The sequence below is a fragment of the Pelophylax lessonae genome (assembly GCF_965119305.1).
Source record: "Pelophylax lessonae genome assembly, chromosome: 1".
NCBI classification, from domain to species: domain Eukaryota; kingdom Metazoa; phylum Chordata; class Amphibia; order Anura; family Ranidae; genus Pelophylax; species Pelophylax lessonae.
Window position 1 is genome coordinate 274,618,765 of NC_138768.1, and position 25,694 is coordinate 274,644,458.

A 25,694-nucleotide genomic window follows, 5' to 3' on the forward strand; every position below is an offset into this window, starting at 1 on the left:
TACGGCCGACAATCGATACCTGTGTACGGGGCTTTACTCCCATGTCTGCTGGCTGGAGCTGTGATGACGTCACTCCCGCGCATGCACCATTGTTTACAGCACAGGGCTCGGAAGGAACGGCATTCCCTCAGAAGGCATGCGCCAGTGATGTCACTGGCTGCATGCATAATAAATATCTCCTGTACAGGACATGTTTAGGATATATTTATGCTACCTATAGGTAAGCTTTATTATAAGCTTACCTATAGGTAAAAGTCAGAGATGGAAGTTTACTTCCACTATACTACAACCTATAACACAAATTGAGGCACTTCTGGGTGTTCACCCAGCGAAGCTCATGTTATCGCCACCAAGTGTTCACAAACAAGCACAGCATGGAGCACAACCTGGTCTACGGCAAGATGGCGCTGCAGTTCCTGACTTGGTATAGTGAAGCGAGGCTCTAGTGTCTGAACAAGGCGGCTCGGATTGGCTAACTTCGCAGCTGAGTTACCTGAGTCATAACCGGCGCAGAGGTGACAGGAGGAAGATGGCGCTGTGCATGTGGAGGGCGTGCGGTCTTCAGTGCAGGCTGACCAGGTACAACATTTGCCCCGAAGTGAAAGACATAACATGTAGCCTGAGGAAAGCAACATGTGCTGTTCTTCTGGGCTAGAGTTGACTGAAGGACACGTACACCATGTTGTAGTTGTCCTCTTCAGTACCAGGCTGTATAAAGGATGTAACCATATGACTCTTTTTTTTTTCTAGGTTTTTAAAGGCCGACCAGCTTCGAAGCTTTCATTCCAGTGAGTGTGCTTCTTGTATAAATCATTCCTTCTATCTCACCTGTCTAGTTTGTTATTGTTCTTCCTCCCTAGTGTATGGAATGGGTCTGTCACATTTCTTATAACCACACAAAGCATCAATCCTCATTCGGTCACACAGGCCTATCTAGTCTACTAAATGTGGGTTAGAACATACAATAAAAGTCAAATGATCAAGGTTCTCTTCTATCCAGCTCATGGTAGGGCTAGCATTAACCACTTGTTTTACCCATCCTGGCTTTTTCTGACATTTGTTGTTTACAAGTGAAAATCGGTAATTAGAAAACCACTTAGACCCCCCCCCCCCCCAAAGTGTGTGTATGTATGTATGTATGTATGTGTGTATGTGTGTATGTGTGTATATATATTGTATATATATATATATATATATATATATATATTTTTTTTTTTTTTTTTCACCGAGACCCTAGAGCAGGGATGGGGAACCTAAGGCCCGGGGGCCGTATGCGGCCCTCAAAGTCATTTGGTCCGGCCCCCCGTGCATCTGAGTCTCTCAGCTGATCTGTCAGAATGGAGCCAATGCTTCCTGTATAGTTCCGGCTCTGTTCTGACAGTCTGAGTGAGGCACAGCAGAGTGACATCAAATGAACTCCGCCTGTGACCAATACAGGAAACATTGCCTCTTCCTCCAGCGCGGCGCTGCTGCTAGCCAGCATTTCCCACCAGCAGCACACACAGCAGTACCAGCCAGAACCAGCAGTACCAGCCAGAGCCAGCAGTACTCACAGCAGTGCCAGCCAGAGCCAGCAGTATTCACAGCAGTACCAGCCAGAACCAGCAGTACCAGCCAGAACAAGCTAGAGCAAGCAGTACCAGCCAGAACCAGCAGTACTCACAGCAGTACCAGCCAGAGTCAGCAGTACCCACAACAATACCAGCCAGCAGTACCCACAGCAGTACCAGCCAGCAGTACCTACAGCACAGTACCAGCCTGAGCCAGCAGTACCCACAGCAATACCAGCCAGCAGTACCAGCCTGAGCCAGCAGTACTAGCCAGTAGTACCAGCCTGAGCCAGCAGTATCAGCCAGCAGTACCTACAGCACAGTACCAGCCTGTGTCAGCAGTACCCACAGCAGTACCAGCCTGAGCCAGCAGTACCAGCCAGCAGTACCCACAGCACAGTACAAGCCAGCCGTACCAGCCTGAGCCAGCTGTACCCACCAGCAGTACCAGCCAGCTGTGCCCACCAGCAGTACCAGCCAGCTGTACCCACCAGCAGTTCTTTTCAAAACTTACCACCACAAAGAGTCGAGTGCGCTCCAGACTGACCGACGCAAACATGGAAAACCAGTTGCGAGTAGCATCACCATCAATACCAGCTACCATCACACACCTCCCCAAAGAGATGCAGTTGCAGCCATCACATTAGGGGTGAGTTAATTAAATGTTTGACCAAATATAACAGGCACATTTTTAAGTTGATAATTTTATACGGCCCCCAAATGATTTTATAAATACCCAAATGGCCCTTAGCAGAAAAAAGGTTCCTCACCCCTGCCCTAGAGAATAAAATGGCGGTCATTGCAATATTTTGTGTCACGCAGTCTTTTGTTTTTTTTTTTGGAAAAAGTACACTTTAACCACTTCATTGCTGAGCAGTTTCACCCCCTTCCTGCCCAGGCCAATTTTCAGACTTCAGCGCTGTTGCACTTTGAATGACAATTGGCGATCATGCACAATGCTATACCCAAAAAAATGTTTCTTCTTTTTTTTTTTTTTTTTTTGAGACAGACAGAGCTTTCTTTTGGTGGTATAATCACCGCTGAATTTTTTTTTTTTCTTTTTTGTTGGAAAAAAAAAAAGTTTTGGTTTCTGTTACAAAGTTTTGTAAATGGGTCATTTTTCTCCTTTACTGATGTGCTCTGATGAGGCACTAATATGCAGCACAGCACTGATAGGTTGAACTGATATGCAGCACTAATAGATGGCACTGAAAGGCAGCACTGATTGGCACCGCTGGTGGGCACAGGCAGGCATCGCTGATAATCAATGCACTAATTATCCGAGCAGACCCTCCCTGTCAGGAGAGCAGCTTATCAGCCCTTAAGCCCCGTACACGCACCGATTGTCGGCCGACCGTTCGGCCGTCTTTTGTCCAGGGCTGTCCTGATGGTTAAAAAGTGCTAAAGACTGCACACGAATTTTGTCGGCCAACAACAACCGACTGCAGAAGTGATGTCATGTGATGGTTAACTTTCCGTGTGTTTTTTCTTCTCTGAGCATGCCCAGTCTTGCTCATCTGCTTTTTGTCGGCCGAAATCTGTACTGACTGGCGAACAATCGGCCGTTCTTTGTTGGCCTACAAAAATTTAATAGCCTGCACACCAGATTTTGTTCTGCTGAAAAGTCGCAGTCGGTTGTCGGAAGCATCATACTAACAAGCCGACAATCGGCCGATCGGACGTTGGCCGAATATTTACGGCCGACAATCGGTACGTGTGTACGGGCCTTTACTCACGCCCTGTCAGTGTAGGTAGAGGAATGCCGATAACCGGCTCTTCCTTTTTATACTGTGATCAGCTGTAAATGGACACCGCTGATCACATGGTAAAGAGCTTACGTCAAAGGCTCTTTACCGAGATTGAAGATATGCGGTGTGTGTCGGAGCGACTCATGGATTGCCGCGATGCGCCCCCGGAGGCATGCACAGCGGCTTGTTCTGAAGGAAGTCCTATGACGTTCAGTTAGGACAATGGAGTCCCCGTCCAGCCGCTATTCTTCTGTAGGCCGGGTGGGAAGGTGTTATAAAAACAAAATTATTAAAGTTGGCCTAATTTTTTTGTATAATGGGAAAGATGATGTTACGCCGAGTAAATGGATACCTAACATGTCATGCTTTAAAATTGGGCACCATCGTGGAATGGCAACAAACTTGGTACTTAAAAATCTCCATAGACAACACTCTAAACCAGTGATCCTCAAACTACGGTCCTCCAGCTGTTGTGGAACTACACATCCCATGAGGCACTGTAAAACTGACATTCACAAACATGACTAGGCATGATGGGAATTGTAGTTCCTGAACAACTGGAGGGCCATAGTTTGAAGACCCCCTGCTCTAAACATCCCTTGTATAAGAAATAAGCATGACAGGTCTTCTGTCTTGAGAGATCTGGGGTAAAAAAAAAATAAAAAATCCATCACTGTGAAGCCTGCCCCCCTCTCTCTCTCTGTGAATGGCGAGGAAAAAAAAAAGTGTTTGTAAAATAAATAAATAAAAACAAATAAATAAATACAAAAAAATACCTAGATCAAGGTTTGATCTAGGTCAGTTTCAGTATTTTATTTTTTGAGTTTGTGTCGGTGTATTTTAGGTTTGATTAAAAAAAAAAAAAAAAGCAAAGTGCGCACTATTGTTTTTGGGCTGTACTATGGATACATACAAGTACTAACATACACTTATGTGGTATTGCTGCGATCATCCGGAGCAGGAGAATTTCATTTTGGGCTGTTCTTTGATGGAAGGTTATGGTAGTAACAAGAAATATACAGTTAAAGCGGAGTTCCACCCTCGTTATACATTTTTTTATAAAAATACCCCCGGGACAGTCAGGGCTAGCACATTCCACAATGGCTAGCCTCTGATCTGTCCCGGGTTGCACTTGCCTTTCAGGAGAAATACTTACCTTGAAATTCTTGTCCAGCGCTGCCATCTCAGGTGTGGGCAGCTTGAAGCCAGCGTGATCCTCTTCCGCGTCCTCTTCGGTCCTCTTCCTTCTTCTTTGGTCCCACGATGCACTGCACCAGCCCCGACGTCACTTCCGGGTCTCTCGCGTCATCCCTCCACAGCTTCTGGGCATGCCCAGAAGCTGTTTAGAAGGGAATGACGCGCGCGCCCCGGAACTGACGTCGGGGCCGGTGCAGGCGCAATTATTCCTGGGAGCGATGACGTTCAGCTCCCAGGAATCATTGCAAAAGCCAGGAAGTGACGAATCGCCGTGGCCGCCGAGGGGAGGAAGAAGGAAGTAAGGTGAGTATATTTTCTCTAAAAGGTAAGTGAAAAAAAAAAAAAAATTGCGATTATCCATTTGTTTTTCAGGTGACCGGGAGCGAGAAGATGGAGGTAAGTATAAATTTCAGGTGGAACTCCGCTTTAAATTAAAAAAAAAAAATTTCCTTTAAAAATAATTAAATAAAATAAACAGAAGATATCCATTACCATTTACCACCAAATGCCTAATTTTGTCCTGAAAAAACACAGTATAATTCACCTGGATGCACAAAGTAGTTATGATATGTACGGTTTTATCAACCCACGTCAAAGTTGCAAAATTGTGGTTCGACGTTAAAGATTGTTTTACCATCAGGCGGGAAGTAGTTTAACATTGTGCTGTTTATCTCCTACTTAATCCCTGCCGGTCTACAGCACCATACCCGGGGACTAGCAGGGATGTGAGAGACCTTGCAGTGTGAGGAGCACCAATTGGGTACTTTTCAGGGAAAGGGGAGTGTCAGACTCTCTTAACCACTTGCCGACCGCCGCACGACTATCTACGTCGGCAGTCAGCCCCTCACAGGCAAAGTGACGTAGGGCTACGTCGCTTGCTTGTGAGGGTCTAGGGAGCGAGCGCGCGCCCCCGCGTGGTCACGGACCCCCCCCCGCGTGTGCCCGGCGGACCCGATGTCCGCCGGCCACTCTGCGATCGGCGGGGGAGAGGGAGAAAGTCAGGCGGCATGTGTAAACAAGCCACCTGTCATTCTCCTCGGTGTAAAAACACTGATCACACGGATCTACTATGTAGATCCGTTGATCAGTGTCCTTACAGCTCAAGCCACAGCCAATCACAGTAGAAAGCACGCCCCTAGGGACACACACAGTCCCTCCCTCTCAAATAAAGTTAACCCCTTCACTACCAGTGTATTTTTACAGTAACAGTGCATATGTATAGCACTGATTACTGCAGTAATGTCACTGGTAACCCCAAAAGTGTCAAAAATGTCAGTCAAGGGTCCGATCTGTCCGCCGCAATGTCGCAGTACCGCAAAAAAAATCGCAGATCGCCGCCATTACGCGTTAAAAAAAAAAAACAACAAAAATGACAAAAATCTTTCCCTTTGTTAGTAAACGCGATAACTTTTACGCAAACCAATCAAAATACGCTTTTTGCGATTTTTACCAAACATAGGTAGCATAAAACAAATTGGCCGAAAATGTTAAAAAATTTTGATTTTTACATTTTTTTTGGGGGGAATTTCATATAAAAAAAAAGTGAAAAATATTGCTATTTTTGCAAAATGTACGCTCTTTTTTATTTAAAGCGCATGATCAAAAAATTGCACAGGTGATCAAATACCACCAAAAGAAAGCTCTGTTTGTGGGAAAAAAAGGACGCCAAATTAGTTTAGGTACAGCGTCGCACGACCGCGCAATTGTCCGTTAAAGTCACGCAGTGCCGAATCGCAAAATACCCCCTGGTCAGGAAGGGGGTAAAATCTTCCGGGGCTTAAGTGGTTAAGGCTCTGCGAGTAAGGTCTCATGCACACTGGACGTTTTTACAGTGGCTGTTTTTGGTATCAGACGTTTTTTTCTGCAGCCAATAAACTCCCCAGCATGTTATCCTATGTGTCCATGCACACCTAGGCTGTTAGCAGCAGTTTTTGGCAGGGGCCTTTTCTGACTGGAAAAACCCCCAAAACCATTGGGTTTTGAGAGGAGTTTTTCACCTGTATAAAAGCTCTAACTCCCATAAAACCTGAAAAACGCGTCTTTTCAGTGTTTTATCAATATTTTTTAGCCATAAGCTTTTGTGGGAATATAGTTTTGGTAAAAAAAGCTACAGCTGAAAAACTCCTACAGCTCCAGCTTTCTACTGGCGTTTTTATAACATCCAGTGTGCATGAGGCCTAAATGAGGCGCTGGCCCCAATGAGAAAAAAAAACGTTATTCCTTTAGTTTACTCTCGCACACAGAAGCACTTGGGTGCTTAGTGCAAGCACATGCTGAGCATCCAAATCAAGCTTCGGTGTCTGCTCTGTGAGACTCTATTCACACTTGGGTGTTTTGGGATTGCGGCAGAATCGCTGAGATTCTGCCCGCGATCTCAATATGGACTACAATCACAAAAAACAGGTTCAGGTGCCATTATTTTCTATAGCATCTAAAATACGGCGCCTGCTTCTTTTTGGGCGACAAGCTTTACGCAATGCAGTTTGCCACAATTGGCGCTTGATTAATTGCGGCAAAACTGTACTGCGTTGTAGGTTTGTGTTGAAAAAATGGCACCTGAATCTGCGTTTTGCAATTGTGCGTTTTGAGATCCTAAAACTCCCAGCTGGAATGGAGCCTTAAGGGCCATACACACTATAAGATTTTCTGAAGACTTTTTCCTTCAGATTTACCTTTTCTATGTAGTGCAAGGGCCTGCCAGATTGCATACAAATTGAAAGTGTTTAGGTTAACCTCATATTATATGGTTTTGGTAAGTCTAAAGGAAAAAGTCTTCAGAAAATCTTATAGTGTGTATGACCCATTAGTCTCAGTTCACACTGATGCAGATGAGATGCGATCCGCAAGGCATAGATTCCCATGCCATCTGAAAATACATTGCTTTCTATGAAGGACTTTCATGTGTATGTAGTGAGAATTTGATCGCTTAAAAAAAGGGTCCTGTGCGATTTTGGAGTAATGCATTCCAAACTCGCACAGCATATTGTATAGTGGCATTCTGAGATAACTGTTCACATAGGATGCGATTCATATCCAGTTTTGCATAGAAGTATCTGGAAGGCAGTTTTGTAGAGAAGAGGATGGACGGCATTTCTAGCATATGAAGGCAAAGTGAAAATCGCAGCAGTACTAAATTTGCATTGAACAAAAAGTCAATCAATGGAGGACTATCACGTTATTTGGGTATTGGGAATTCATTGTGGACTGCATGTTGCACATTTTTTACATCCAGCACTTTTTCCCAGATTGTAGAGGGGCTCCAATTCCACAACCAAATTCAGTTAACAAACCAAATATAGACAACCAAGGAGCGACAACCAAGGAGCAAGGTGTGTGTGTGTGTGTGTGTGTGTGTGTGTGTGTGTGTATAATATGTATATCAAAGAAGTAAGGGAAGTAAAGGAGAAAGAAAGTGAGAAGGGCTCCCCCCTCTGGGTTTGCAAAATTTTCTTATAAAAAATCAGTCTCTCGGCCCGAGATGGAACTCGTAGCCTAAGAGAATCTCCTCTGAGATGCCATGGTTCCCACACCGCTTGATGGTGGTCAATCTTCTTGGCCAGTCGCGCAGTCATGGACTCCATAATCTCCACGTCCTTGATCCTAGCATAAAGCTCTAATGAGGTTGGTGGGTTACGTCTCTTCCATTGAAGGGCTATCTGGCATTTGCCCGCCGTCAATACGTGACTAGCCAGTATTTTAGCTAGACCCAGAAGATTAGGGGGTAGTAGTCCTAAAAGGTACGCTCTTGGGAGGAGGGGGATTTCAACCTCTAAAAGCCGACGGAGGAGGTCCCGGACCAAGCGCCAATAAGATTGCAAAATGGGGCACTGCCAGTAAACCTGGAGTAAGGTACCTCGGTCTCTGTGACACCTCAGTGATCGGAGGACGGCGGGTATAAAGCATGGAGACGGGAATGTGTCATGTACCAAAAAAATAACACTTTATATGTGTTTTATTTGTAAAGAGTTCATATAGAGCTCTTAGCTGCCCGAGACCGCTGCCACTGGTAAATTCCTCCCGAAGAGCTTGTTCCCATTTGATCATATAGCTATATTTGCCTTGAGTGTCCATGTTGTATAAGTTCAATAATTTATAGGTTTCCGATGTTAAACCTTTCTGTGAAGGACCAGAAAGGATCAGGCGTTCGAATGGGGTTTGTTTAGAGAATCGGAGGCTAGGGGTAAAAGTCAAGGCATCATCACTCTAAGTTGGAGGCAGTTGGTTAGTGAGTGAATGGAATGTTTATAGGCAACAGTGTTAATTTTGGCAGCAAATTTCAATTTAGTTTTAGTCTTAGTCTTAGGACTAAAATGGCATTTTAGTTTTAGTCCTATTTTAGTCTTCTGCAAGTGTTTTAGTTTTAGTCGTATTTAGTCGACTAAAACTCCAGTATATTTTAGTCGACTAAAACGCCCTACATTTTAGTCGACTAAAACTCATTTTAGTCATCTATAATCAAATGGGTGTAGTTCAATTGTAATTTGTAATGCATTATTTAAGCATTTCTCTACAATTTCCAAACTCATTATATACTACTGCTGGTCCTGGAGTGAAAAATCTAATATGTTATTATTTATGCTTTGAGCATGCACCAGTGTTAATTTTTGGCAGCAAATTTCGATTTAGTTTTAGTTATAGTCTTTTGACTAAAATGCCATTTTAGTTTTAGTCGTATTTTAGTCTTAAGACTAAAATGCCATTTTAGTTTTAGTCGTATTTTTGTCATCTGAATTGTGTTAGTCGACGAAAACGTTTTAGTCGGTTTTAGTCGACGAAATTAACACTGATAGGCAAGCGCTAGGAAACGAGTTTTATAATGTGTTCAACAGTTCTTAAATTGCAGGCAAAAAAAGCAGGTTTAGCCAAGGCAAAAATACAAGTTTGTTTTCTGCACAGGAAAGAAATCGGACATGAAAGATCAGAAAGCAGTAAAAGTGGGATCTTAGCTATACATTTGAATGTACTTTAATTCTGATTTTGTTTTTGAATAAGTGAACTAACCCTTTAAATGAAAAAACAGTAACTTCCTTTGCACATTGGATGATTGACATTTTTAATACAGCTTCACTGTGCTATGAGAGACTTGTACTCCTTTATTGATTTTGTGCAAAAAAGTATGGGGAGGGGGGGAAATTCAGGAAAGTTCAACCTTGGATAACTGAAGAGGAGTACTGAAGGCCGAAGAGATGAGTATATAGCGGGCCCTAGAACAAATGTTTGACTCTATATATCAATATAATATATATTTAAAGTTTTTTTTTTTTTTTTTTTTTTTCAAGGATTACCTCACCCCCCCCCCCCCTCCTCCTATTATACTGAGATTTTAAGTTTAAATTTTCTGGCTGCACATAACGCTACCTTTTTTCATTACATTTCTTTATATTTGTTTGAAGCAAAGAGTGTTATGGCTTATTTTATTGCCATCTTGTTTGATGGCCTAATGTTCAGAGGTTGTAAATCCTTAAAATAAAAAATATTTTGAGAATCGTGAGAGAATCGTGACCTTCATTCTAAGCCAAAACGTGATTCTAATTTTTGCCAGAATCGTGCAGCTCTACTTTATATGTGTTGGGGAATACACACTGGAGAGACACTTTTTTTATACAGCTTTTTGTGCACCATATCCCAGGTACTTTGTTGCAAGTCTTCATGTGAGTAGATTTGATGTTTTCATATTTATATATGATCTTGGAAACAGTGAACACTATGTAGTCTCTTTTGCTTGCCTGCTGAGCTTGTCATGGGATATATTGGAGATGAAATCTATTGCTTAGAGGTCCATACATCAGGGTGAGCATAGTTCCACAATTGTGTGTGGTGGTCTTCAGGGTCTTGGGACTGAATTTTGGACATTATATTCATTTAGTGTTTTATTTTTTTTTAGTTGTGGTTTACATTTGAGTGCACACTAGAAGTGGGTATTTGCTAGAGCATTACACATACTAAAAGTTGATTTTCTTTAATAAGCCAAGGAGTGATTCATCCTGTTTTGTATGGGTTTGGCCTACATGGTCAGATAGTTGCAAGCTATGATGAGACTGTTGCATCATTTCTTTCATCTAGAAATTTCTCCATAACATGCCTCTTTCTACATGCAGATTGCTTAACATCATTGAATTTTGATAGTTTTAGTAACATTTTTGTGTAAAATTAGCCATCAAATGACCCTCAATTAAAATTAATTTTAATGCTAGTAACTTTGCAGATTACAGTTTCTTATTTTTATTGTACAGATGGAAGGAGATTTCAAGCTGCATCTCTTGCTCTGGGTGTCAAGGTCAGACCTCTGTATGTGCTTCTGGGAACAAGTGGAGGTTATGCAGGCTACAGACAGTATGAAAGTTATAAAGTCCATAGATTGGAGAAGCTTGGGATGGAAGTTCCCCCACAAGTAGCTCACACCTGGGAGGTAGAGTCTTCCATACTTTATGTACTGTTTTATATTGCAAGGAATGTTTTTTTTTTTCCTGCCTGTCTGAGTTTATTATTATTTTCTTTTTAAGTATTTGGAAGTTTTAGCTATAGTTTTTTAAAACCGTTTGTGGAAAATGAATAATGGTATGCAAAAGTGCTCAGAAAAAATTGATGGGAATAACAATGGAAATATTGGGTGCACTTAGGCTTCTTTCAAGTATTCAATATATCTTTTTTTTTGAATGTTGGGTTCCTGGAACAACTCATAAATGTTATATCTACTTCATCTATAATAAATATTTAATTGTTGATACATGCACTGTGCACAGTGTGCAGAAATAGCTACTACATACACAAATCACATTTCCTTGGTTTATGAACTTCTTTCCCCAAACTCATTCAGTGTGTAGGGCATGCACCTGTACCATTTGGCCTGTTTTACAAGGGCTTCATCTTGTATAACAGCAGTGTAAATAGCAAGCTTTGACAAGGCATTTGCAGAGCTTTTAGCAAACTGCTTTGACGCTTTTAAAGAACTTTTCAGCTCCATTTTGTGAAAGTTGAACACGAGTCCTAATGGAAGTGCTTATTGCTACTTTAAAGTTGAACTGCTCTGCATCTGAGAACCACACACCAAAAATGCTGTATAATTTAATTTTTAATATTCAAAGCCAGCTCCTCCATCCATGCATGTCTCTATGCTTTATTTTGCTGAGAAATCATTTAAAAAACCCCCCAAAAAACACCCCCTGGCATCTCCTGACAGTGGCCATCTTGAGTAAGGGCAAATGATTTATTTAGCATTTATTTCCTGAAATCCATCTGGTGTTGGCTCAGGCTTGGGCTGAGCGGAGAACCCTCCCTCCCCTCTTGAAGACTCTTGGGATGTATGACATTCCGTATATACTTGAGTATAAGCTGACTTTTTCAACACGTTTTTTTATGCTGAAAAAGCCCCTCTCGGCTTATACTCGAGTGAGGGTCCCACTTACCTGTTCTCCTGTGCAGTACGCATGCGCCACCGCTGCTTGGGAAAGCCTGTACACGTTTGGCTATTCCCGGGCAGACGACGCATGCGCGGTGACGTGTTGGCGCCGGGGGGCGCCATTTTTAAATATAAGGCGCCTCACCAAAAGGTGAGACTCCTTCGCAGCCCCTGCATCTCCTGGTATAGCCATGGTACAGGAGATGGTACAGGAGAGGCAGGGCTGCGGGCATAGTACAGGAGATGCAGTGCTGTGGGCATGGTACAGGAGCTTCTCCTGTACCATGCCCGCGGCACTTGCATCTCCTGTACTATGCCCGCAGCCCTGCATCTCCTGTACCATCTCCTGTACCATGCCTATACCATTTTCCTGTACCATCTCCTGTACCATCTCTTCAGGGGATGCAGTGCTGCGGGCATGGTACAGGAGATGCAGTGCTGCGGGCATGGTACAGGAGATTCTCCTGTACCATGCCCGCAGCACTGCATCTCCTGTACTATGCCCGCAGCCCTGCCTCTCCTGTACCATGTCTGCAGCCCCTACACCATGCACGCCGCCCCAGTTTTGGGTCTCTAGGCTTATACTTGAGTCAATACGTTTTCCCAGTTTTTTTGTGGTAAAATTGGGTGCCTCGGCTTATACTCGAGTATGTACGGTAATTTGCCTAGGCATAGAAACCAGAAGGTAATTGAAGAAATGCAAAAAAAGGATTAGAAATAGTCCATGTTGACTGAGAGAGGGAAGTTCCACTTTAAGCAAGCTGCTAGCAAACCTCAGCACTTCTTTAAGCTTGTTGAAAGCCTCCTGAAGTCTGCTGGCAGCTTGCTTAAAGTGGCAGTCAGCACCCGTATTAGGATCTATGTTCAACATTTACAAACTGGAGTTGAATGTCAAATCTTGCTGTTCACACTGCTCATGTGAAACAGGCCTTTGGGAAAATCAGGATTGTGTGGTATGTTGTTTCATTATGCGCGGTACTGTATGAGGATATGGCAAAGGATTATGGAAAATAAGCTAGCTTCATTATTTTGTGTTAAGTTGGTTAGTTTATTCTTCTGAGGCTCAATGTAGCTACAGTGCCTTGCGAAAGTATTCGGCCCCCTTGAACTTTGCGACCTTTTGCCACATTTCAGGCTTCAAACCTAAAGATATAAAACTGTAATTTCTCTTACGTCCTCCGACAGTCGCCGCCCACTCATACAGTCTTCACCAATGGGGGCATTGACTTAATCTCCACAGGAGTAACTAGGCATAAGACTTGTTAAAAAACAAAGCATTTACATAGACGCACCCATGGGGGCTGTCCCACTGGTCCAATACCCCCCTGCAATCAGCCATCCCAACTCAGTTTGTCTTCTGCCTAGTTAAGGAGTAAGATAGGCTTCCCTGTGCTGGGGCTACAGTCTCAGCATTCTTCTATTTTATGATTTTATTTACTGCAAATGTGTTTTTTTTCTTTGCATTACTAGCTGTTTATTTTGTCAGCGTTAGTTGGATCTTCGGATGAAGACGACGTTTTGCGGAGCTGGGAGTTGGACTAATCGTCCTGGTTCTCCAGGACAGAGGGCCTGATGGAACCCCAGCCCACCATTGAGCATTTAGCAGGCTATGTGTTCGCCCTGGCCTCGCAAACGACTCATCCCTGTCCTCAGGGATGCAGCCTGTGAGGTGGCTACCTCACCCGGACGCCTCATCCACGGTTCTCCGTGCACTGTTCGCGTCCTGCGTTTTTGGCTGACAACACCCCTGCCATCTTAGGGTCGGCGGTTTCCCGTTCGATGAGAGGCACCCCACGCCATCGGGTACAGGTAAGTACATTCTGTGTGGGGCCTCTGTCTGGGGCTGGCAGTCCTGTGTGTCTGTGTTATCCCCTCATGTCTGTGCGTTTTTTGGGCTCCCTGATCCCGGTCCCTGCAGGGTTTTCTATCACAGCCAGTGCGCTGTGTGGGTTTCTGGGGTCCCTCTCCTGTGTCATTTTGGGTGCTTTGGAGGTACAGACACGTGTGGCAACCGCTGCTGGGTTAAGCACCACCGGTCCGCCATTTTAGATGTGGGCAGGATGTCTGGCTTCACTATGGGTGCTGTAGCAGAGCATCCCAGAGAGAGACAGGAAAAGTCCTGTTCGGGGTTTATACATCACCCAGGCATCTCTCGTATACCTTTAGGGATCTCTGATCCATGATCCAGTTCGGATCTTGGTCCTCTTCACCAGGCCAATTTAAACTCACCTGAGACACTGTCAGATTGTGTATGTGGAAGCTGACAAGCGATAGGCTTGCTCAGCTTGTTAGTGAGGGCCTGCGTTGTATATAGTAAGTGCCGGGACACGGCTAGGCTTTTGTTTTGCTATTATTTCTTCTGGTTGTTTTTCCTTAAAGCACTGTACAGCACCTGTATATAGACTTGTATATAGCACCAATAAACACCGCACTGTTTGTCACTACCTCACTGGATTTGATATCTGTGCCTGAAAGACTGCTTATCCCAGGGAGCTTTGCACGTGCTACCTGTTCTCCAGCTTACATATGGTGGAGGATGCGGGCACTGGTAGTAAGTTACTATTTAAAAGGGCCAGTACCTGGAGTGACTAAACATGGAGGAAATCCTCAAACAGTTGGTGTTATCCAATGCTGCACAACAGCAAGCAAACTTTTTGTTTAAACAACAGATTGGTGTTGTACAAGAACAAACGCAGCAAGCGAACTCTTTGATTCGACAACAGATTGGCGCTGTACAAAATCAAACCCAGTAGATGTTTGAAACACTGGCAAGTGCTGCAGAAGCAGACAGAAAGGTGCTGGTTGAGGTGGTGCAGACACTTGCACAGCAGTCTACTGTAAAAACAGAAACAGTTAGAGACCGCTCCTCAGCCATCCATGTTGGTCGCTTCCTGTCCAAGATGACTGCTGATGATGATGGTTACTTTTGAGAGAACCGCTGAGAGGGAATGCTGGCCCAAAACCCAGTGGGCAGGATTGATCGCTCCCTTACTTACTGGGGAATCGCAGAAGGCCTATTATGATTTGGAGTCCGTGGATGCAGGAGAGTATGAGAAAGTCAAGCAGGAAATCCTGGCTCGTCTCGGTGTCAACTTGGCCGTTCGAGCCCAGTGGGTCAACAGCTGGTCCTTCTGAGATGAGAGGCCCCCAAGATCACAGATGTTTGACCTAATCCACCTGGCGCGAAAATGGCTACAGCCGGAGTCCTTGTCTGGGCCACAAATTGTGGAGCGTGTGGTCATGGACCGGTTCCTGTTGTCATTACCAAATCCTCTGCAGAGTCAAGGAGACCCCAAGTCGGCGGACAACCTGGTGGAGCTCGTTGAGAGGTACTATGCTGCAGAGAGCCTGGTCAACACCCCTACAGCTGCACGGACTTTCCACCCAAAGCCACGGTCTCCCCAGGCAACCGGTAAGACTGTTCCAGGGGAAGTGGGTGGTCAGCATGGCAAGGAGACAGGGGGGAGGACTTTTAGTGCCAGAGCTGAAGTTTGGCGTCCCAAACAAGGGAAGCCACTGCCTGTCAACAAACCTAACTGGGGTAACATCAGGTGTTTCCGTTGCCAGGAACTGGGACATGTTGCAGCAAACTGTCCTTTGACAGATGAACCCATGCAGTGTGACATGTCTCTTAGAAGGCAGTCTATGTTTGCTGCGGTTTCATGCGCTGCTGTGCCAGGGGTAGGAAAACACATATGCCAAATGACTGTTTATGATAAGCCTATTGCAGCCTTGCTGGACTCGGGAAGTCTGGTGACTTTGGTTAAAGCAGAAATAGTGGAAAATGTGAATTTAAATGCAAAAAAAGTTGCTGTGATCTGTGTACATGGTGATACTCGGGAGTATCCTATAGCTACTGTTCGCTTTGAAACTGATTTAGGTACGGTGACCCATCCGGTCGGACTTGTGCCCCACTTAGTGCATGAGGCCATCATTGGTAGAGACTTCCCTAAGTTTTGGGAACTGTGGGACCGTCCCGACTCGGCCACCGTAACTGACTCAGTGGCAGAGCCAGAACTCCTGGCCTGCACCGACCATATGGGTTCAAGGGATTCCTCTCACGGTTCCCCGGATTTTCCTTTCTCTGTTATGGCAGGAGAACTGGAGGAGCCTGAGGAAGTCCCCACAGTTGGTGGTCCCTAAGCCTTACAGACGAGTGGTGCTGGAATTGGCTCATGGACACTTACTAGGAGGTCATTTAGGGGTTGAAAAAAACACTGAAAGAGTGTTACGCAGGTTTTACTGGCCTGGGATACAGAAAGATATTGACAATTATTGTCAATCTTGTCCTGTATGTCAGATGTCAGCCCCACTACCCCACTTCCGAAGTCCTTTAGTGCCCTTACCCATTATTGAAGTGCCCTTTGAGAGGATCGCCATGGACCTCGTAGGTCCACTCCCCAAGTCTGCCTGGGGTCATCAACACATTCTTGTAATCATGGATTATGCTACCCGTTACCCCGAGGCAGTTCCCTTACGCACTGCATCCGCTAAGAACATTGCTAAAGAGTTGTTCATGGTGTTCAGTCGCGTTGGGATCCCTAAGGAGGTCCTTACGGACCAGGGCACCCCATTTATGTCACGTATAAATAAAGAATTGTGCAAGTTATTTAAGGTGACCCAGTTGCGAACCTCCGTATACCACCCTCAAACTGATGGCCTTGTAGAACGCTTCAATAAAACATTGAAGAGTATGTTAAAAAAGGTTGTGGACAAGGATGGAAAAAACTGGGACTTCTTGATTCCGTACTTGATGTTCGCCATCAGGGAAGTACCCCAGGCATCTACGGGATACTCTCTGTTCGAATTACTTTATGGGAGACACCCTCGGGGACTCTTAGACATAGCCAAGGAAACCTGGGAGGGGGAGCAGACACCCCACAAAAGTGTCATTGAGCATATCGCTCAAATGCAGGACAGGATTGCAGCGATCATGCCTATGGTAAAGGAACACTTACTGCAGGCCCAGGCAGCGGAACAGAGAATATACAACAGGGGAGCCAGACTCCGTGTTTTCTCACCTGGTGACAGGGTCCTGGTGTTAGTTCCCACTGTTGAGAGCAAGTTCCTGGCTAAGTGGCAGGGTCCCTTTTGAAGTATTGGAAAGAGTTGGGGAGGTCAATTATAAAGTGCATCAATCAGGAAAAAGGAAGCCAGAGCAGATTTACCATATAAATTTGTTAAAGCCCTGGAAGGATAGGCTGGCCTTGACTGCAAGGTCCGTCCCTGTAACATCTAGGGGTACGGAGTCCCCTCTGGTCCCTGAGGTCACGATTCCAGACACCCTGTCTTAAGCCTCGTACACACACAACAATTATCGGCCGACCGATCGTCCGACTTTTGTCCAAGTTGTGTTTTGTTGGTTGGAATGTGCCTAGACTGCACACGAATTTTCTCGGCCAACAAAATTCTACTTCAGAAGTGATGTCATGTGTTGGTTTGTTTTCTTTGTGTTTTTTCTTCACTGAGCATGCCCAGACTTGCTCATCAGATTTTTCACTGTCGAAATCTGTACTGACTGCAGGTAAATCGGCCGTTGTGTTGACGGCCAACAAAAATTTTATAGTCTGCACACCAGATTTTTTTCGGCCGAAAGTCGGAGTTGGTTGTCAGAAGCATCATACGAACAAGCCGAAAATCGGACGTTGGCCGAAAACTCCCTGCCAATTTTTGACGCGTGTGTACGGGGCTTTATTCCCAAAAACAAGAAGCTAGAGAGTTCCTGATAAGGAATAGAGAGACATTTTCAGAGTTACCTGGTACGACTTCCACGGTTCAGCATGATATTGTTACTGAACCTGGGGTCCGTGTCAAGCTAAAACCATACCAAATTCCCGAAGCTAGGAGAAAGTACATTAGTGACGAAGTAAAAAGGATGCTTGAGTTAGATGTCATTGAGGAATCCAATAGTGACTGGTCAAGCCCCATCGTTTTAGTCCCAAAACCGGATGGTACTTGGAGGTTTTGTAACGACTTCAGAAAACTCGTTGACACGTACCCAATGCCCAGGGTGGACGAACTTATAGACAGACTTGGCAAAGCCCGCTACCTAACTACTTTAGACTTGACCAAAGGATATTGGCAAATACCCCTGACTGGTAGTGCCAAAGAAAAGACTGCGTTTGTTACCCCAGGGGGTTCATTTCAGTACAAAAAAATGCCTTTTGGATTTGCAAAATGCCCCTGCGACATTTCAGAGGGCCATGGACAGGACCCTAAGACCTCACGGACAGTATGCAGCTGCCTATCTGGAGGATATAGTGGTACATAGCACTGACTGGGAGTCTCACTTGCCCCGTGTACAGGCTGTTCTGGATTCCCTCTTCAAGGAAGGTTTTACAGCAAACCCAAAAAAATGCGCCATTGGTTTAGAGGAAGCCAGGTATTTGGGCTACACTATTGGTCGTGGAGTCATTAAACCTCAGTTAAACAAAGTAGAAGCCATCCAAGAATGGCCACGTCCTGCAAACAAGAAGTAGGTCAGAGCCTTTCTTGGGATTGCAGGGGTACTATAGAAGGTTTATCCCAAATTTTGCAACTCTAGCTGCCCCACTGACCGACCTTACGAAAGGGAAAGAATCAGTAATGGTGAAATGGTCCCCAATAGCAGAGGAGTCTTTCCAAGTTTTAAAGAAGGCTCTTTGTGCACAGCCAGTGTTGTATTCCCCTGATTTCTCAAAGGATTTCTTGGTTCAGACGGATGCGTCTGATGTAGGTATTGGGGCTGTATTGTCACAGGTACACCATGGGGAAGAACACCCTGTGGTGTACTTGAGCAGAAAGCTTAATGAACATGAGAGAAAGTATGCAGTCATTGAAAAGGAATGTTTAGCCATAAAGTGGGCCTTGGACGCGCTAAGGTACTATCTGTTAGGGCGCCAGTTTGATTTGATAACTGACCATGCTCCTCTGAAATGGATGGCCCAAAAGAAGGAGACTAATAGACAGGTGAACCGGTGGTTTTTGGCTTCACAAGATTACTCCTTCACTGTAAAACACAGGCCAGGTGTTGAGATGGGGAATGTAGATGCCCTGTCCCGTGTTCACTCCTGTTGGGCCACAGGTGTTCCAACCCTGGGGTTGAAACAAGGGGGGGGGGATATGTAGCAGAGCGTCCCAGAGAGAGACAGGAAAAGTCCTGTTCGGGGTTTATACATCACCCAGGCATCTCTCTTATACCTTTTAGGGATCTCTGATCCATTATCCAGTTCTGATCTTGGTCCTCTTCACCAGGTCAATTTAAACTCACCTGAGACAGACAGCAGGGCTCTCTCTCAGCCTGGGAAATCAGACAACGTTTGTCTAGGGGAGCAGAAGGTTGGTAACACTGTCAGATTGTGTATGTGGAAGCTGACAAGCGATGGGCTTGCTCAGCTTGTTAGTGAGGGCCTACGTTGTATATAGTAAGTGCCGGGACACGGCTAGGCTTTTGTTTTGCTATTTCTTCTGGTTGTTTTTCCTTAAAGCACTGTACAGCACCTGTATATAGCACCAATAAACACCACACTGTTTGTCACTACCTCACTGGATTTGATATCTGTGCCTGAAAACTGCTTATCCCAGGGAGCTTTGCACCTGCTACCTGTTCCCCAGCTTACAGCGCTTATACAGCATATATATGGTGTGTTTTTGGCGCCTTGCGGCGCCATCTTGTGTGTGGCAAAACGTTTGTTCCGAGCAAATGTCGGCGGCCATTTTACCGAAGCCTCCCATTACTTTCTATTGGCAACCATTTTTCCTTAGCCTGAAGCCTCAGTTCAGTCTCTTGCGGTGACATCACTTCCTCCTTTCTCTCAGGAGAGCTCGGCTGCGGTGGTAACACTTGTGGGGGTCTGTCTGCTGTCTTTTTTCCTTGTGCAATTCTTCTGGCTATCAGTTATCCTGCTTGGGGGTCTGTGTTTCACAGTCAGTGTAGCGGTGTGCTGCGGGGGTCCGTGGCACGTTTAAAGGGCCATTACCTAAAAAAAAAAAAAAAAAACTTTTTTTCTTTTAACGTGGAATCTCAGAACAGCAAATTTCCTCCAGCCTTGGTGGGTGACTCAGGTTGCTCTGAGTCCTCTACCCTGACTACTTTTCTTGCTGCAGTGGCGACTTTGGTGTCAAAGGTGGATATTCTGATGACTGAACGAGCTGATAGAAAAAGGCCTAGGCTTTCCTTTTCTTCTGATTCTGAATCTGACATGGTTTCCGTGGGTGGCTTGCCCCTTGAAGGGTCTCACTCTTCTCTGTCTGAGGGGGAGGCGGAGGTTACTGGGGTGGATGATTCCCCCCCTTGGGACGCCCGAGGAACGCGCAGCCATGGATGCGCTGATTCTTGCCATTAAAGAAACACTACATTTAGAGGATGAGCCCAATCCTCCGGGCATTGTGTGCTCTTTTGGTACACACAGGACCCGCAAGGCGGCGCAGGTCTTCCCTTGCCCCGCTGAGTTCCATGCTACAGTAAATGAGCAATGGCGCAGTTTGAAACGCACCTTTTGTGGTGCCAAAGAGGTTTCAACTTCCTTACTCTTTTGCCTCTCCTACGGATTTGCGATGGTGTGTGGCTCCTCACGTGGATCACACTGTGGCCAGATTGAACAAGGCCACTCTAGTACCCACCGAAGATCATCCGGGGTTTAGGGATCCTACGGATAGGAGGTTGGAATCACTTGCCGCCATGCTTACATGGTGGCCGGTTCCATGCTAAAACCTATTTTCGCCTCTGTCATGGTGGCTCGGGCTGTGGCGGATTGGACGAAGGTGCTTAGACGCACTCTCGTGGCTGTTTCTGCTCCCCCTGCTACATTGAAGATGGTGGACCAGATTTATCAAGGGGTCATGTATCTGAGCGATGCGGCTTTAAATGAGGCGCCATTAGCTGCGTGCCTGTCTAGTGTCGCAGTGATTAACCTTCGCCTGATATGGTTGAAAAGCTGGTCGGCTGACCAGACTTCCAGAAAAACAGGGGCTGACATTCCCTATCCGAGGTCTCGCCTTTTTGGTGAATACCTGGATGAATTGGTGAAAGGGGTCACTGGGGGGCAAGAGCTCTCTGTTGCCCCAGAACCCTAAGGGTAAGTTCTTCCATGGTAAGCGGGGCCCTTCCTTTAAACCAAATCAGGGGTCCTTTCGTGCCTTCAAGACACAGAACAAGGGGAAACCTTTCAAGGGCCAAAGTGGCCAGAGAAAGCCTTGGGCGGGCAAACCAAAATCCGGCCAAGCCGGTGCGGTGGCCCAGTCCGCCTCTGCCTGAAGGGGCGCCCTCACCCGTTTCAGGGGTAGGGGGACGTCTGCGCGGTTTCCTCCAACCTTGGCTGCTCCAAATCCCGGACAGGTGGGTTCAGGAAATCATTCGATCAGTGTATAAGATCTAATTCCTTTCACGGCCGGCGGACAGATTCTTTCCCTCAAATCTTCATTTGACCCCAGGGCGGTTACAAGACCTGAACCGCTTTGTGCGCATTCGAAAGTTCTGCATGGAATTGCTTCGCTCGGTGGTAGCCTCCCTGAGTCCAGGAGAATTCCTGGCCTCTATCGTCCTGAAGGATGCGTATCTACACATCTCCATTTTCGAGGGTCATCAGCGGTATCTCCGATTCGCTATCGCTACAGTTCAGACGCTCCAAGAGTTTGGATGGACCATCAACGTTCAGAAGTCGACCTTGTCTCCTTGCGGTTCGCCTCCCATATTTGGGAATGGTTCTGGACTCTGCTCAAGCGAAGGTGTTTCTGCCGGAGGACAAGCTCCGGACCCTGCGGACCGAGGTCAGGTCCCTGAGGGACAACGAATCCTCATCGCTCGGGACCTGTATGCGGTCCCTGGGATTGATGGTGTCGGCCTTCGAGGCGATACCATTTGCGCAGTTTCACACGCGGTCCCTCCAAGCGGAGATCCTGGCCAGATGGGACAGACTCTCAGTCCTTAGACCTGAGAGTGTCTCTGAGTCGCCAAGCCAGATTGGATCTTTTGTGGTGGCTCCAGTCCCCGGCGGTGGCGGAGGGAAAATCCTTCCGCCCGTTGCTGTGGACAGTAATTACCACGGATGCCAGCCTATCAGGCTGGGGTGGCGTCCTGGGCAACCTGTCTGCCCAGGGCACTTGTTGGTGGAGGAATCTTCCCTCCCCATAAACATATTGGAATTGAGAGCGATCAGGCTGTGCCTGCTCAATTGGTCGGATCATCTTCAGGGTCGTCCTGTACGGGTGCAGACGGACAATGCCACTGCGGTGGCTTACATCAATCACCAAGGGGGCACCAGGAGTGCCCGGGCGGCCCAGGAAGTGACCGAAATTCTGACTTGGGCCGAGACTCCCTTCCCGGCGATTTCGGCAGTTCACATTCCGGGTGTGGAGAATTGGCAGGCCGATTATCTGAGCCGCCAGACCCTGGCCCAGGGGGAATGGTCCCTGCACCCGGAGGTGTTTCGAATGCTGTGTGCGAAATGGGGATCCCCAGATGTGGATCTGTTCGCGTCATGACTAAACAACATGGTGGAAAGGTTCGTGGCAAGAACGCACGATCCTCGGGCAGACGCTTCGGATGCGCTGGTGGTGCCTTGGCATCAGTATCGTCTGATGTATGCCTTTCCTCCGATTTAGCTGTTGTCCAGGTTCCTTTGCAGGTTGGCCTCGGAACCGAACTTGGTGATTCTGGTGGCACCAGACTGGCCACGCCGGTCCTGGTACGCGGACATCGTTCACCTAGCCGTCGAACCTCCTTGGCGGCTGCCAATGCGAGAAGCTCTACTGTCTCAGGGACCGATCTTCCATCCTGCTTTACAGTCGCTGGCTTTAACGGCATGGCTGTTGAAAGCCAGGTCCTGAAGGACAGTGGTCTCTCTTTAGAGGTCATTCCTACCTTGATCAAGGCTAGAAAAGCCTCGTCTGGTAAAATTTATTACCGTACATGGAAAGCTTATTTTGCCTGGTGTGAGTCCAGGGGTTTTTCTCCTCGTTCATACTCGGTGGCAAGAGTGTTGGCTTTCCTTCAGTCTGGTGTGGACAAGCGCCTTGCGTTGGCCACGATTAAGGGCCAGGTATCTGCACTGGCTGTTCTTTTCCAGCGCCCTGTGGCGTCTAATTCCTTTCCTTCAAGGTGTGCATCATTTGGCCCCTCCTTGGACGGAGCCTTTACCTCCATGGGACTTGAACTTGGTTCTGTCCGTGTTACAATGTTCCCAGTTTGAGAATATCAGGAACATCTCGTTGAAAAGGTTGCCTTTCTTGTGCCGATCACTTCTGCTCGCAGAGTGTCGGAGTTGGCGGCTTTGTCTTGCACCTCCCCTTACCTGGTGGTTCATAGGGATAAGGTGGTCTTGCGACCTAACCCGTCCTTTCTTCCAAAGGTGGTTACTGATTTTCACCTTAATGAGCTCATTGTTTTGCCTTCGCTCTGTGCGAAGCCTAAACATCCAAAGGAGGTTGCTTTGCATTCCTTGGATGTTGTCAGGGCGATCAGGGTTTACCTGTCGTCGACTGAATCCTTTCGAAAATCGGATTCTCTTTTCGTCCTTCCTGAAGGACCTCGGAAGGGTATGGCTGCGCCTGCGGCAACCATTTCTAAATGGATCAGACAGACGATTGTACAGGCCTATTAGATTAAGGAACGGGCTCCGCCCTTCCCTGTCAAGGCGCACTCTACCAGAGCGGTGAGTGCATCATGGGCCTTCCGGCATCAGGCTTCGGTGGCCCAGGTGTGTAAGGCTGCGACTTGGTCATCAGTACACACGTTTTCCAAATTCTACAAAATTGATGTTCTGGCATCAGCGGATGCCTCCTTTGGCCGCAAAGTTCTCTGTGCGGCAGTGCCGTAAGGGGACCCTAGTTTTATTACGGGTCCCTGGCTGTTGGGGTTGTTTTATCCCCTTGGTTATTTGCTTTCCTGGGTTGTTGCTCCTGTTGAGCTTTTTTGTTACCCTGAGGATCACCTTTCGGTTCTCGTAAGGTTCCTTTCTCTGTTGTGGGTACTGCGTTGCCTTTCTGACGGTTGCGTTTCCCACCCCTCATGTCTACACTGCTTTGGGACATCCCCATTGGTGAAGACTGTATGAGTGGGCGGCGACTGTCGGAGGATGTAAGAGAAAACTGAATTTTTGTAAAATCTTACCGTAAAATTCCTTTCTCTGAGTCCTCCGACAGTCGCCGCCCCCGCCCCTCTATTGGGGTTCTTATACACTTAACTGCTTGCTACCAAACTGAGTTGGGATGGCTGATTGCAGGGGGGTATTGGACCAGTGGGACAGCCCCCATGGGTGTGTCTATGTGTTAACAAAGTTTGAAATATCCAATAAATTTTGTTCCACTTCATGATTGTGTCCTAATTGTTTCTTCACAAAAAATTACAGTTTTATATCTTTGTTTGAAGCCGGAAATGTGGCAAAAGGTTGCAAAGTTCAAGGGGGCCGAATACTTTCGCAAGGCACTGTGTGTGTGTATATATGTCAGGGTTCGTACGGTCATGAAATTCCTGGAAAAGTCATGGGATTTTGACATGACACTTTCCAGGCCTGGAAAAGTATTGGAAAATGACTGAATCCCACAAGGTTTTGGAAAAGTCATGGAATTGGGAAAGGCACCACTGCAGTGGAGCAGATGCTTAATTATTTTATTGACAGTGACATAGAGCTGCACGATTAATCGCGATCTCGATTCTCCTCCCGAAAATCTTAACATGACCTTTGCTGCATTGTTTACATAGCTGTGAGATAGCAGAGATCGGCTCTCAAAGAAAAAAAAAAAAAAAAAGAGCCTCCTGTCTATTAACATCAGTCTCCCAGTTCAGTACTATAAACACAATGAAATACAATGTATCTTTTCCTTCTGTCTGCCCGGAGGAGGGACATAACCTCTTAAAGACTAAACCTTTTTTGACACTTTTTGCTTGCAAGTTAAAATAAGTATTTTTGCTAGAAAAGTACTTGGAACCCCCAAACATTTATATATTTTTTTTTTAGCAGAGACCCTACAGAATAAAATAGTGATTGTTGTAATATTTTATGTCACACTGTATTTGCGCAGCAGTCTTTCAAACGCAATTAATACACTTTAATGAATAACAAAAAAAAAATGAAACAGTAAAGTTATCCCAATTTTTTTTTTTTTTTTATAATGTAAAAGATGTTACGCAGAGAATCGTGATCTTAATTCCAAGCAAAAAAATTGTGATTCTCATTTCATCCAGAATCGTGCAGCTCTACAGTGACATGACATTTTACATTGTGTAAGCGTCTATCTGCATAGGAGCAGGGTCGGTGCTACCTATAGGTAGGCGTATAGCAGTCAGGGGCAGTGCTAGGGCTGCTGAACCGCCCCTTCAGTGCTGTGCTCGGTCCCTATCCGCCCAGCGGGGAGGCGGGCAGCTTTACATTGATTTGTGGAGGAGCAGCGCAGAACCACCACTACTACTAGGTTTGAGGGGCCCAGGAGGTGAGAGCCGTGAGGGCATTTTTTTTCTTTAATTTCAGCGCGCAGGTGGATAAAGCGGGCGCCGCATGTCCTGATCCTGAAGTTATGATCTGGCCGGCCACGGCAGCCACCATCCTTTCTCTTGCAGAGTGATACTCTGAAGAGTCTGTGCAGGAGTAAGAGGTGGCTGCAGGAGCAGGTGGGGGATTCCAGCGGCGGGTGCACGTGCATGCATAGTCAGGCAGCAGGACATGAAAGGTACAGTGATTACACATTACAGCCTCAGTACCAACATATTAGGCCACAGTGTTCCTACTCTATATGGCTGTATATATTGATTCTGGGCTGTACTTTATATACTAATACTGTGTCTATGTGTTATATTCTGACACTATGGCTGTACTGTATATACTG

At 46.1% G+C, this 25,694-nt stretch overlaps 1 protein-coding gene across 1 annotated transcript in view; it reads left to right on the forward strand.

The window, feature by feature from the left end:
* Positions 1-509: 509 nt before the first annotated feature.
* The window catches only part of PISD (phosphatidylserine decarboxylase), a 75,840-nt gene continuing 50,655 nt past the window's right edge, over positions 510-25,694 (forward strand). The window contains exons 1-3 of the mRNA XM_082243882.1: positions 510-579; positions 751-788; positions 10,729-10,904. Of these exons, the coding sequence (XP_082100008.1) occupies positions 530-579; positions 751-788; positions 10,729-10,904 (264 nt within the window). The 5' untranslated portion in view covers positions 510-529. The remainder of the gene's footprint in view (positions 580-750; positions 789-10,728; positions 10,905-25,694) is intronic.